We start from the raw sequence: 13,890 nt of genomic DNA, 5'->3' as shown, positions 1-13,890 counted from the left end.
TGGAGCCTCACAGCACCAGGGACCCGGGTTCGACTCCAGCCTCGGGCAACTGTCTGTGTGGAGTTTGCACATTCTCCCGTGTATGTGTGGGTTTCCTCTGGGTGCTCCGGTTTCCTCCCACAGTCTGAAGATGTGCAGGTTAGGTGGATTGGCCATGCTAAATTGCCCGTAATGTTCAGGAGTGTGTGGGTTATAGGGGAATGGGTCTGGGTGGAATGTTCCAAGAGGAAGTGTGGACATGTTGGGCTGAAGGGCCTGTTTCCACACTGTACGTAATCTAATCTAATCTAATACTGGCTGCCCCACATCTATTCCATGTTTAGTTGGGACATGACTTGATGAAGGGGGAGATGTCTAGCCCCATCAGGAGGTGGGCTACTGCATAAAGGAGAGCCACCAACTATTAGAAATCCTATCCTGGGGCTACAGCGCATCCAAACAGAAGAGGATGTAATGGAGGCCTGACTGAAGTTACATCCAGGGAATCAGCAGGACTTGGCCGACAGGCCCCAGCAAGGGAGTTGAGGGGCCAGATTTGACAGGGATAAGGTGCGTGAGAGAGATTGTATCCTTAGTGTTGGTGATTGTAATGAGGTCAATCAGCTGGATTTCATAGAATATGAGTTCCCTGATTGGGGATGTTAATCTGGTCCAATCATGGAGCCCTGGCTGACAGGTCAAAAAAGGGAGTGTCAGAGATTCTGACACCCTGCTACCTGACTCTGAATGAGGCAGTTTTAAAGTCAAGCACTGCTTATATGTAAATAAGGGGTGACTTCAGGATACCCTCAAAGCATTTTACAATCAATTAAATACTTTGATGAGTAGCTAATGTTTTAGTGTAGGGCATTAATATTGTTTCTCTTTTTGCATATTATGAACTGAATACTAGATTCTTGTCCCGAGAGCTATTGGCAAAGCCAGTATCTTACATTACAATGCATTGTCATTGACACGTTTACCAAACAAATACACAATTACAGACACCCTGGAGAATGCAGCCAGCAAGGCTGAGAAAAGAGCACTACGCGATAAACAAAAATAATTTCTGATAATATGCTTCTACTAACCCTATTTAAAAAGAAAACATACAAAGTGTCTCACAGGAATGTTATGTTACAATGCCCACGGAGACTGATAAGATTTAGAATGAGATTTGAAATTTCAGTGGCTGAATCGATAGGTTTTATGTTTTAACATGCTTACGATAACAAATGAACTAAAATTAAACTAAACTGTAGGCAACTAATGCACTAAACCACAGAAAAAATAACACCCCTTCACCTTCTGAACACAACTAAAATCCCTTACATTATTCTGCATTTTCTACAAACATCTGGCCCTTACAGAAACCCAATCCGATCTACTCCCAGCTTCCAACAGATTCTTCCCAATTCACCTGCTCCATTGAACTTTTCATTGAAAGTTGCTTGCCTCAGTGTTCTGAGTATCTCCGAACTCGCTTGCATTGTCAAGCTCAACCCAGGGTGGACATCCATGAAATCCTCACGTGCTCCACTGCTTTCACCAGAGAATGAGCAGGCTCCAGCATTCTGCCTGGTAGCTAACAGAGAACTGTCTTCACCCCTGCCATCAGTGAGATGTTAACAAAGTTTGCACTAGATTGTAATTCTATCCATCAAAATCATCCATGATGCCTACCACCAATGCTTGTTATTGATATTGGTCTAAGTTACTGGCACCCCATGAGGAAGGAGGCTCAGACAACTCCTTCAGCAAAAGAAAGGCTTGTTAAACAATAATTAATAGCCAGTAACATGAGTTACATGATAGTCTCCTGTGTGAGATAAGGTTAAAGGTAAGACTAAGTGCACATTGACTTAATGCCAGAATAACTGGAATGAATTTCTCAGCTCTTCCCAGCAGCCACCCTGTATATGCAGATGAGTGGAGCTTACACCTTTTTTAAAATTCACGTGTGGAATACGTGCTTTGCCAGCTGGGCCAGCATTTCTGGCCTTGTTGCCCATGAGAAGTGGTGTTGTGCCACTTTCATGAACCGTTGCGGTTCCACCTGCTGTAGGTTGACCCTAAATGCCCTTTCAGAGGGAATTCCAGGATTATGACCCAGTGGCACTGAAGAAATGGCAACATAATTACAAGCCAGTATGGTGAGTGACTTGAAGGAGAACCTGCAGCTTCTGGTGTTCCCATATACATGCTGCCCTTGTCCTTCTAGATGGAAGTAGCCATGGGCTTGGAAGGAGCTATCTGAGGATGTTTGGTGAATTTCTGCAATGCACCTTGTAGATGGTTACACACTGCTGCTACTGAGCATCGGTGGTGGAGGGATTGAATGTTTGTGGCTGTAAATGTTGTTGGAGAAGGCTGTAACACTGATGCAATATTGATGATGTAGGACTGCCACCATTGGGTGGCATGGTGGCTCAGTGGTTAGCACTGCTTCCTCACAGTGCCAGGGACCCAATTTTGATTCGAGCCCTGAGTAACTGTCTGTATGGAGTTAGCGCATTCTCCTTGCATCTATGTAGATTTCCTCTGGTTTCCTCCCACAGTCTAAAGATGTGCAAGCTAGGTGGATTAGCCATTGGAGATGCAGGGTTACAGGGATAGGGTGGGATGGTCTTTGGTTGTTCAACACATGGGCTGAATGGGCCTACTTCCACACTGCAGGGATTCTCTGATAATGTCAGTTAACCCTCTCAGGTTTCATGGCCTTATATAACACATACCAACTGCTGTTTTTCTCTTTCTCTCTCTCTCTCTCTCTCCCTCTCTCTCTGCCTTTCTCTTTGTGTCTGTCCCTCTATCTCTGTCTCTGCCTTTCTGTCTCCCAGTCTTTTTATCACTCTGTCTCTCTCTCTCCTGCTTGTGGCTGCATCATAGTTTAGAAATCTCCCATAACAAGGCTAGTCCTTCTTTCTTTGCTGCCCACATTTGAAAGTTGGCACTGGGGTTTCAAGAGACTCATTCTTGACCCGCAGTTCCAGCATCAATTCACCAGCTCATGTTGGCTAATTGTGGTAGAACCAATGGGAGGCCACCCTGTCCATTCTACTGTGAGCTCAAAGAGACCCTTTGAAATGTAACTATAGCCTCAAACCTTGGGCTCATCAAACAAATCAAAAACATTGACTTCGAACCCTATGAAGAAAACTTAGGGTGGAGGGTTCGCGAAGCATTTTAAAGGATAAGAGGCAAGCAGAGAAATGTAGAGGTTTCAGGAGAAAAGCCCCAGTGGTGGGGTTGTGGAAGTCATTGGTGCAGGGCAGAATTGGAGAGACAGAGAGGTCTGGGGACCTGGTTGACACTACAGACTGTGACAAGCCCATGGAGGGAGGCATGAATACTCCTCATTAAGCATTGTGGGGTCTATTCATGGCTTAGGAGGGATGAGCAGTCGCAGTGGCTGCGGTCTTCGTATGTATAGGCTGGAGCTCTGGGATGATTCTCACTCTGGCTGCAGCTCACAAAGAATCTGGAACCTTTTGGTGCTAGAAATCCCTGTATGAACTGAATTGTCCTCATAACTCACATGTTCTGCTGACACATAGCAAGAAATTCACAGGCCAGGGATTGTGCATTCAAGGACAAAACTAGTGTGAGCCCACCATATCACAGGGAGCATTGCATCTGTGGCGCAGGTCACGTGGACAATGGGAGCACACTTCACAAAATCTCCACGGTGACCCTGGGGTTCAAGTGTTAAAGCTTTGTGCTTATCTTGCAGTCCTGGGGTTTGCATGCAAACAACTGCAAGTCAAGTGCCTAAAATGTTACTCTCATATTGATCGCTGGACTTGCTGAGGGAGCATTCAAAAGCAAGAATTTAACCCCCAGAGAAGTGAGTCGGTCAGCTATCTTTTATGGGGATCAAGAATCTCTGCACTAGCAATATGTGGCTGGAATACTGAATGAACAATTGCAAGCATCACATGGTTTAGATTTAGATTTAGTTTTCATTGTCATGTGCACTCAAGTACAAGGTACAAGAGTACAGTGAAAAGTGCACACTGTCGCCACACACAGAGCCATCTCAGTATAAAGTCCTAGTTACAGCAGTAGAAAAGTAAAGAAATAAGGTAAGCAGTTCAACATTAGTCTTCTTAGTGGTCTGACTTAGTAAAAGTGGGAAAATAAAGAAATGAAGTCAAAAAGTCAAACGTTACAGTTCTTTCTTAAACCGTGGGCCTGCCGTCACTCCAAGCTTTGGTTTGCCAAGGGGGGCTCAATCTCTCCCGCGCCGGGCTAAGACCCCCCTGTGCCCACCAGCCATCTGCACCGCTGATCGCTGCCGCTGACCTCCATCGGGGGCCTCAGACATCGCCATGCCAGCAAGGCCTCGGCCCCGACTGCCGCTGACTATAGCTGCTGCCATCCTTAGTGACTGAAGCCCGGTGCCACCACCACCATCCTTCATCATTGGCTGCGGTCTGGAATCCATCTGGGCCCCCACCTCCGTTGCCACATTAGCCGCCTCCCACTCTTAGACACTCTCCAAGCGTGCAGAAGGTGAGCAGAGGAACAAAACAAAAGACTTAAGAACTAACAGAAAGAAAGAAGAATGAAAACAAGAAAAGAAGAAGAGGGAAAAGCAGTTGGAGAGTACAAGCTCCTGTCAGGAGCTCCATGTGGCCGCCATCTTGAAGGAGCCAGGGCATATACTGCATTCAGATGCTGCCCAGGCTTTCAGAAAAATCCTGCAGTAGGCTAGGATACTCACTCCATCCCAAGGGAATTGCTTCTGAGCAGCAAGCTGGGCAGCACATGTCAGTAACAGGCTACAGCCCTTTCAGGGTAATGATGCTGATAACATCGTATAGAGAAGCAGCTCTGATGAAAAGTCATCGGAACTCGAATTGTTAGCTTCTCCTTCTCCATTGATGCTGTCTGATCTGCTGTGATCCTCCAGTATTTGTTGTTTTAGCCAATGGTTCAGTTGAAGGTGATGGCCTTGAGGTAACATCATAAGACTGTTATTCTTGAGATACAGATAATGCTCTGTGAACCTGAGTTCAAATCCCACCAAGGCAGCTGTTGGAATTCCAATTCAATAAATTTTTAAAAACCTGAATTTAGAATCTAGTGCTGACCATGAATCCATTGCTGATTGTCAGCGGGAAAAATACTCATCTGGTTTACTAATGTTCTTTAGGGAATGAAACTGCCCTGAGGGGCAGTTAGGGATGGGCAATAAATGCTGCTGAGCCAGTGACACCCTCATCCCATGAATGATTAAAGAAAAAAAAAGTCTGCAAGTGATTTCTTTTATTATTTTATAGGGATGTGGGCATCACTGGCAAGACCAGCAATTGTTACCCACCCCAATTCCTCTTGGAATGAGAGCTCAGCCATTTCAGAGCACAAATATGGGTCTGGAGTCACGTATAGATCAGATTAAGTAAGGATGACGGACCTCCTTCTCCAAAGGACATGACTAAACCAGATGTGTTTTAACAATAATTCTTGTAGCTTCTTGGTCCTAGTTATCAGGTAATGATTCTGAAAGTGTTAATGTTGGTGACTGTTATAAGCTTGGTCCAAAGTGATGATGTTATCCTGTTTGGATGGGGATAAGATAGACCATTTAGAATCTCATGGACTGAAGATTGCATACTCCTGCACACACGTACTCCTCATATACATAGCTGAACATGCACACATTCCTACAGACACATGCACCTCAAAATCTTAGTAAACATGTCTGACTAGGTCATGCAAATAGTCACTTGTTAATACAGAATTTGAGTATAGTTGTAAAAGACAGTTTTTCAAGACATTTCATCTTGTACTCATCAGAACAATTCACAAGAATACCAATTCAAGGGGAAACCTAATATTTATACCGTATGCAAAATAGGTGACAGCAATTCTTGGTTCATTTCTCACCACAATGCCTTAAATAATCAATGTCAACTAACCTGGTAGTTAACTGTCAATGATCATTAACTGGTGCATTCTCAATGGCAACACCTTTAATAACCAGTGTTGACTTGCCAACCACTCAACAATATCCTCTCACCGCTGAGGAATGATCACTGCACCCAAAATATTTTTCTTCACACGTGCAGCCAGACCTGTCGAGCTTTCCCAGCAAACTTCAGTTTTTGATCATCTCATACAGTTTGTAAGTTTGATGGCACCATCCTTCTACTCCCTAATACTACAGTCACCATGACCTGGACGAGTTATATTGTCCAAGTAATTAATTAAACCTAAAATTTCACCAGTTGATGTGGTTGGATCTGAATAAGTGCCCTCAAAGCATCAGCTTTAAGTCCTCTGGGTTACAGATTGTACGACTAGGCCATAGCTTCCATTCAATGTGCTTTGTGCATTCTGCTGAATATCTGTGTGTGTTATTTAGAGTTGTACAGGGCAGGAATAGGTGACCAATGATGGTATTTAAGGAAGCGCACAAGAGCAAAGCAGTAGATATTTTGGGGCAATTTATTTTGTAATTTTATAAGAGTGAATGGTTGGGAAATCACAGGCTGAGCCTACGTGATTCTCTATTACGGTTTCCAAGGAGATATCCGGAGGGTCAAAGCAATCTTCCCTGGTGGTGCATTGAGACATGTCATTGACACGTTATTTTTGTAGCTGATGTTAGGGCGCTTCTGGTATGTTATAGTGCTTAAGAAGCTGTCACCCTTCACCCATCTGACAGATACTTCACCACAGTCAACCTCATTGCAGCAGCTGACCATGGGCTTATCCTGCAAACCATCTTAATCTGTTTTCAGTAGTTTGAAAACACCATCTTCCTTGAAACAAAATAAACAGGAACAGAAATAGACTAGAGATAATAGTAACTGCAGATGCTGGAGAATCCAAGATAACAAGGCGTAGAGCTGGATGAACACTAGTGCTGCTTGGCCTGCTGTGTTCATCCAGCCCTAAACCTTGTTATCACAGAAATAGGCCATTCAGCTCTTCAGGTCTGCTGTGCCATTCCATATGACCATGGCTGATCATCCAACTCAGGGCCCTGTTCCTGCTTTCACCCATGATTTTTGATCCCTTTAAGCCTAAGGGCTATTTCCTATTTGAAAATATTTAACGTTTTGGCTTCAGCTGCTTTCTGTGAATCCAATTCCCTTTTTTGATCATTGATCATGTTTGAGGGCAGTGACTATTTGGTCTTGTTGGAGTTTCTAAGGAAACAGGCACTGGTCCACATAATAGCGAGCTGGTGATCCCAGACCATTGCACATCGAAAAAGTTGAAATGCATCAGCATTTTGGCGACTATGGGATGCAAATGACCATAATGGTGCAATCAATGACTGCTCTACACATGGCAGAAAGATGTCATGTGCTGACAGATCCCTTCTAATTAAACCGTTCAAAGATATCAGTGCACACCCCTTCAAAAGGTGGGACTTCAAACCAAGCCTCCTGGCTTGCAGCTAGGGCTGCCATCACTATGCCACAACAGCCCATTAAAATTGTTTCCATAAATAAAACCACATAGAGATATTATAACACATTGTTGAGGCAGATAGAACTTGAACCTGGGTCTCCTGGCTTACAGTTAGGGACACTACACCATCACTGTGCCACAATAGCCCTTCTGCAGCTCCCTCACATACTTTCACTGGTCACTGGCAAATGTGATAAATGTGGCTACTGTTCTATTAGCTGACATGCCTTAAACATTGGAACTGCTCATCCTCTCTTTCCTCATTCCATTTGCTCTTTAAAACCTACATTTTTGACCAGGCTTTTGGCCCGTAGGCCCTACTATTGCCTTTGATGTCTCAATGCCTTCTATATTTTATATCTCAGGGTTAGGTAGAGATGACACCTGTTGCTTAACAGGTTTTAACTCACAGAGCTTTTAAAGTGCCTACTTCACTCTTCTAGCTCTAATGGGCCATCAACAACAGCAGAGATGTACTCCAGGACAATCTGCAACCTCATGGCCCAGCATATCGCCCACTCAACCATTACCATCAAAACAGGATCAATCCTAGTTCAATGGAGAGTGCAGGAGGACATGCCAGGAGCAGCACCAGGTATACCCTAAAACTAAGGTGTCAATCTGGTGAAGCTACCAAACAGGACTAAGTGATACCACATCCAACAGATCAGTAAAAGCTCTGCAGTCCTGTCACATCTAGTGGTGAATGGTGGTGGACAATTAAACAACTCACTGGAGGAGGAGGCTCCACCAATATCCCCATCCTCAATGATGGAAGAGGCCAGCACATTAGTGCAAAAGATAATGCTGAAGCGTTCGCAGCAATCTTCAGCCAGAAGTGCCGAGTGGATGATTCATGTTAGCTTCCTCCTGTCTTCAGCCAATTCTATTCACTCCATGTAATATCAAGAATTGGGTAGAGGAACCGGATACTATAAAGGCTATGGGCTCTGAAAACATTTCCAGCAACTGGTACCGAAGGCTTGTGCTCCAAAACTGCTGCTCCCCTAGTCAAGCAGTTTGAGGATAGTTGCAACACTGGGATGTAGAAGATTGCCCATGCATGACTGTACAGAAAAAGCAGGATAAATCCAACCCAGCTAATTACTGGCCCATCAGTTTATTCTCACTCATCAGTAAAGTGACAGAAGTACTATCAAGCAGCAGCTATTCTAACCCAAACATCTACTCCCTCCACCACTGATGCTCAGTAACATTAGTGTGTACCACGTATAAGATACTCTGTAGAAGTTCACCAAAGATCCTTAGGCAGCACCTTCCAAACACACACCCTCTTCCATCTCAAAGGACAAGGGCATCTGATACATGGGAATACCATCAGCTGTAAATTCCACTCCAAGCCACTCACCGTTCTGACTTGGAAATATATCACCGTTTGTTCACTGTTCCTGCATTAAAATCCTGGAATTCCCTCCGTGAGGGCAATCTGGGTCAAACTACAGCAGGTAGACTGCAGTGGTTCCAGAATGCAGTTCACCAGTGCCTTCTCAAAAGTAACTAGGGATGGACGATAAATGCTGGCCAGCCAGTGACACTCACCTCCCCTGAGTGGGTTAAAAGAAATTCCCACCTCCTTCTACAGTTTATTCTCTTTAGACTGAGCCCAAGTCCAGTATTAGCCAATTAAAACACAGGGAGCATCAAAACTACTTATTGTATCAGACCATGTCAAACTTGGTTCGAACCTGCTTCCCTCAAAGACTGGGATACTTTACAATCGCGATAGGTGCTATATAAATGCAAATAGTTGTCCTTTTGTTGAAAGTAGCAGAGGACTAGGACCCTAGCCCTTGTGCCTCCTTTCACAAAATGCAATATTTAGCTCTGTGCTTCTTCGCATCATCTAAAGAAACAGGTTGAGTGGCAATTTCAGCCAAGGCACACTGTGGATAAAGGGAATCAAATTTTCTCAAACGTACACTCAGATCCACATTTCTCAAACAGTTTCCTGGGCTCTGAGTTAATGTTTAATTTCACAGTCATATTGTTCCTTAGTTGTTTGTTTGGAGAGGAGAACTGGAAGCAAAGGGAGAGCAAGTCATTTGTGGGATGTAAATGACACTGGTTCGGCCATCATTTATTGCCAAGTCCTAATCGCCCAGAGTGCAGTTAAGAGTTAACTAAATTGCTGTGTGTGGCACACACATTGCTGTGGGTCTGGAGTCACATGTAGGCCACACTAGTTAAGGATACCAGTTTCCTTCCCTAAAGGTCATTAGTGAAGCAGATGCTAAATAATTTCACAAACTCACAGTGAGAGGGGGAGAGAGGACAGCTGTAACTTCCCCCTTTGACTTTATTCCTGAATATAATTTTGCATTTAAACAAGAGCTTCTTTCTCTGAGTGTTCGGAAATGACGTTTGCTGTTTCCTAGCAACAGCACCTTGGTAGCAAGCACGCCTTGAATCCCTGGTGTTAAACATTGTGTCCCCACAGCCAACTCTATTGTGGCTTCCCTCTGGTCTGTCTTCATGGATTCAGTTACACGCCACAAAGTGACTTCTTCACTCCAACAAGCGGGAGGAATGAGGAGCCTGAAAAACCAAAGAGTCACTACACTTACCCTGCAGCCACCCAACATGAGCAAGTTAATAGTAAGTCAAATGTATCATTCCAAAATACTCTGATATTTTACCAAAAAGCTGAAGGAGGTAAAAAAGAACGCAAATGGTAAGGCCCTCATTTCCCCACATCTGCCTACTTAATAAATCCTAAGTGTGAAACTGGTTTCACTTTAACAACCCTTTAGACTATTTCAAGATGAAGGACAATGTTAATTAAAAATGAGATTGAAGTTTGGGACTGAGGTTAGATGAGCAGAGGAATATGTGAATAGCAATGTGTTGCAGGGTAGTAATTCAGTTGAGTGGTTTTAATGTAATAAGCTGTGTGATTTAAGTTCAAGCATTCCAAGCAAGTTCAAATTTAGATTCCTGCCTTAAAACTGTCAGTGCATTTTATAATTGAGGGTTACCCTTTCTAATGCATTTCTCATACTCAGTTTACAATCTTTTACGACAAGACTACAGCAGTGTGTGGCACATAATGATGCCAGCGAATTGTATAAGTGACCCTTCAAGGACATAAATTCTACTTTGCCCATTGAACAGCCTCAGATTATTTAGAATTCAACTGGAGGTTGCAAATTGCGTGGCTGGAAAGCTTAGAGATGAGGCTGGAACATTTTCATGTTGGTTCACACCTGTCGTGGAGTACAATACTCAGGATCTTCTCTGCAGAGATATGTGTTAATAAGTTACTGAATCTCCTGTGGCATTGCTTATAGGAATGCAGGTGCTGTGATATCTTATAAAGGGGTTGCATCATACCATGTACTGTTGCCTAAATAGTCTTTTTCTTGAATGTCACAAACTGCAATTGCTATAACGCGAGATGGAGGTGTTTATAACCTTTAGGAGTTAACCTTTTATTAGCAAACAAATAAACAGTAATAGCCGTAGCTTAACTTAAAAAAAAATTATGTGGAGATCAAACCAAAAATGTTGTAGCTGCACACCATGTCAGATGTTAAGCACAAAGTGGTGGCCGCTCTTCCCAAGTGAAACTCTTGGTAAAGTGTGGAATAGTAATAATGTTACTGCACTTAGAGGGCAGAGAATCAACATTATGCTCTGGGCATTTGTGTTCAAACACCACTATGGCAACTGGTGGAATGAAAGCTCGGTGAATAAATCTAGAATTATACAGCCAAATTCAATAATGCTGACTCTAAAAGCATCATCTGAAACCCATCTGGTTCTCTAACATCCTTTAGGGAGGGAAATCCACCATGAGCTGGCTTATATACCACTCCAGACTCGAAGCAATTGATTCACTTACAACTGTCCATTGAAACAGTGCAGCAAAGTGCTCAGTTCATAGGTAATTAGGGGTGGGCCAGTCGGATTTGTCCACAGCTCATGAAAAGTTAAAAAAATGTTTTAAGAAACAACACTCACTGGAATGGTTCCTTCCCTCTGTCGTAGAGTCACTGAGCATAGTCAAACAGCTGAGTTAGAATGGCAGTAGCTTTACTGAACCTTCAGAAAGCCAAAGAACCCCTTCTTCTGTATCAACAATGTTGTTGATAATGTTAAGACTGCAGCTTGCTCCCTCTTGACAGCACGGGTCTTACAGGAGACCAGGGGCGATCATGCAAGTATCTCCATAGCCTCTCACCATTCCCTTCGATGTCATTTCGGGGCTTTGGCGCACCAGCTAGGTTCCAACTCACTTGGTGATGGTAGAATAACATTACATCAGGGGGTAGACTAGAACAGCTGACACATAAAGCTGTGAGCCATCTGAAGTAATTCATAGGCCACTCAACTGCATCATACTGGCATTGTATTTGCAGTATGGTACAGAAGCAGACCAATTGGCCCAACAGGTCCATATTAGTATCTGTGCTCCAAATGACCCTCTCCCACCCTTTCTCCATGAGCCCCATCCCACCTTTTTATTACCTTTATCATCAGATATGTATCTTCCTCTAAAATCTATCAGTTACAATTGATTCAAGTGCTCCTCGTGGTAGTGAGTCCCACTGGTCAACACGGAAAGCAAGAAATATAAGGCTTGTATTTTTGCTGTGCCTTTTATAAACTCAGGATGTCACGAAGCACATTACAGGCAATAAGTATGAAATGTAGATGCTGTTCTAATGTAGGAAACTGGGAATAGAAATCTCTGAAATGAAGGATGCTGGTATAAATGTCGCTAGCATACAAACAGCAGCATGCTTCGCCTCTGTGAGTTTCAGAGCGAATCTCAAAATTCGAGCTGGAAATGTTTCTCTGTAGGTGCCTGACAGGAGCAGCAGCTGGGGGAAGCATCTGTTCACAACCTGTCCGACTCTCCTCGGAAAATAACCTCCTTCATCCCAGGAATCAGTCGAACGAACATGCCCTCAACTGTTTCAGGTGCAGTTATGCGCCTTCTCAAATACTTGACTGATCTCCCACTTTTATTCTCATCTGTGATCAAGCTTTTCATAACTTTGTCTGCTCCTGCGGTATCAGCGATCTCTCAGTATCTGTGATTCATTCAACAAAATAATTTGTCTTATTTGTGCTGTTTCGCAATTTCTTTATCTGGATAATTAGAAGGAGAACAAGTACGACAGTTTCTTAATTGAAGTAAAATACATAATCACCACAACACTCATGCCTTATTGACATGGAGAACACGATACCAATAAGATAGGGGCACCCATTTTTGAAACAATTGACATGAAAGCAATTTGTCAGCTCAATGAAGGATTTATTTTTCAAAAAGTTCCCTTTTTGCTGAAAAGGACCAAAGCTGATAAATAGGTTCCAGTCATTAGAGTTTCTGTCTGTAGTGTGGACTATTGTGAGATAAGGCCAGTGGCCCAGTGGTCATAAACATCTGGTGAACGATGCTCCTGATTTCCCTTCCAGAAATTTCTCTGCTCAGTTCAGGCCGCACTCCTGTGACTCAGCTGCATTCCCCTCAAACTGAGTCATATTTCTTGCCAGAATTTTCAACAGCAGGAGATAATTAGGAAGGAATATTTTACTTCAGCTTTTAGTTCACCTGTTTCAGGCTGGCGAGCTTAGACTTTAACCTAACCCAGGCTTCATAAAGGTTCAGGAGCTGCCACTGTCAGTGCAAAAGGCTTCAGGTCAGCAGTCCTCTCTGTCAATTCATTTTTTTGTCATGGAATTTCAGGAATACTGTCATTTTTCTGTTTTGATTTTTATTTTACCTTTGCTTTCAATATTCTTATTTCATGGGAAATTTAACTGGCAATAAATATTGTGCTGAGGGTTACATTCTCTGCAGGTCACAAATGTGCTGTTTTCCTTTTTTGAAAGTGTTTTATGGATAATGGGTGACCCCAGCAAGGCTGGTATTTGTTGTCCATCCCTAATTGCCCTTAAGAAGGTGTTGGTCATCTGCCTTCTGGAACCATTAGAGCCCAGTCGGGTAAGGAAGCAGTGGTATGGAGAGGTCGCAGCTGGGAGCTTATCAGATGACACATGAGGTGTCTTCTCTATAGCCAACAATTGATATCTGTAGACTTTATTATTCATTCATTGGATGAGAGCATCTTTGGTCAGGCCAGGGGGCAGCTAGCAGTCAACCACATTGCTATGAGTCTGGAGTCACATGTATCAGCCAGGATCCCTGTAATTCCTTCTCTAGCGTTGTGCAGGATTCTTGGATATATCTGGCCAGGACCAGGAGATTTATCCAACTTCATACATTCTAATACTTCCAACACCTCCTCTACTGTGATACGGACTGTGTCCAAGATATTGTTACTAACTCTTCTAAGTTCCCAAGTCTTCATGTCTTTCTCCACGGTAAACACAGGGGAGAAATATTCATTGAGGACATTGCCCATCTCCTGCAGTTCCACGCATACATGTCCACTTTGATCCTTGAGGGGTCCTATTCTCCCTCTAATTATTCTTTTGGTCTGTAATAGACTT

At 43.4% G+C, this 13,890-nt stretch overlaps 1 protein-coding gene across 2 annotated transcripts in view; it reads left to right on the top strand.

The window, feature by feature from the left end:
* The first annotated feature begins 3,981 nt into the window (after positions 1-3,981).
* LOC125464825 (parkin coregulated gene protein) overlaps positions 3,982-13,890 on the top strand; it is a 288,676-nt gene continuing 278,767 nt past the window's right edge. The window contains exons 1-2 of one of the 2 annotated variants that reach the window (XM_048557641.2): positions 3,982-4,064; positions 9,866-10,023. In XM_048557641.2, coding sequence (XP_048413598.1) covers positions 9,901-10,023 — 123 coding nt within the window. In that variant the 5' untranslated portion in view covers positions 3,982-4,064; positions 9,866-9,900. Of the gene's footprint in view, positions 4,065-9,828; positions 10,024-13,890 lie in introns of those variants that run through there. The other variant, XM_048557642.1, reaches the window with a different exon arrangement.

Source organism: Stegostoma tigrinum, chromosome 24, assembly GCF_030684315.1.
Source record: "Stegostoma tigrinum isolate sSteTig4 chromosome 24, sSteTig4.hap1, whole genome shotgun sequence".
NCBI classification, from domain to species: Eukaryota; Metazoa; Chordata; class Chondrichthyes; order Orectolobiformes; family Stegostomatidae; genus Stegostoma; species Stegostoma tigrinum.
The sequence above is the reverse complement of the archived record's forward strand: the minus strand, read 5'-3'. Positions and strand labels throughout refer to the sequence as shown.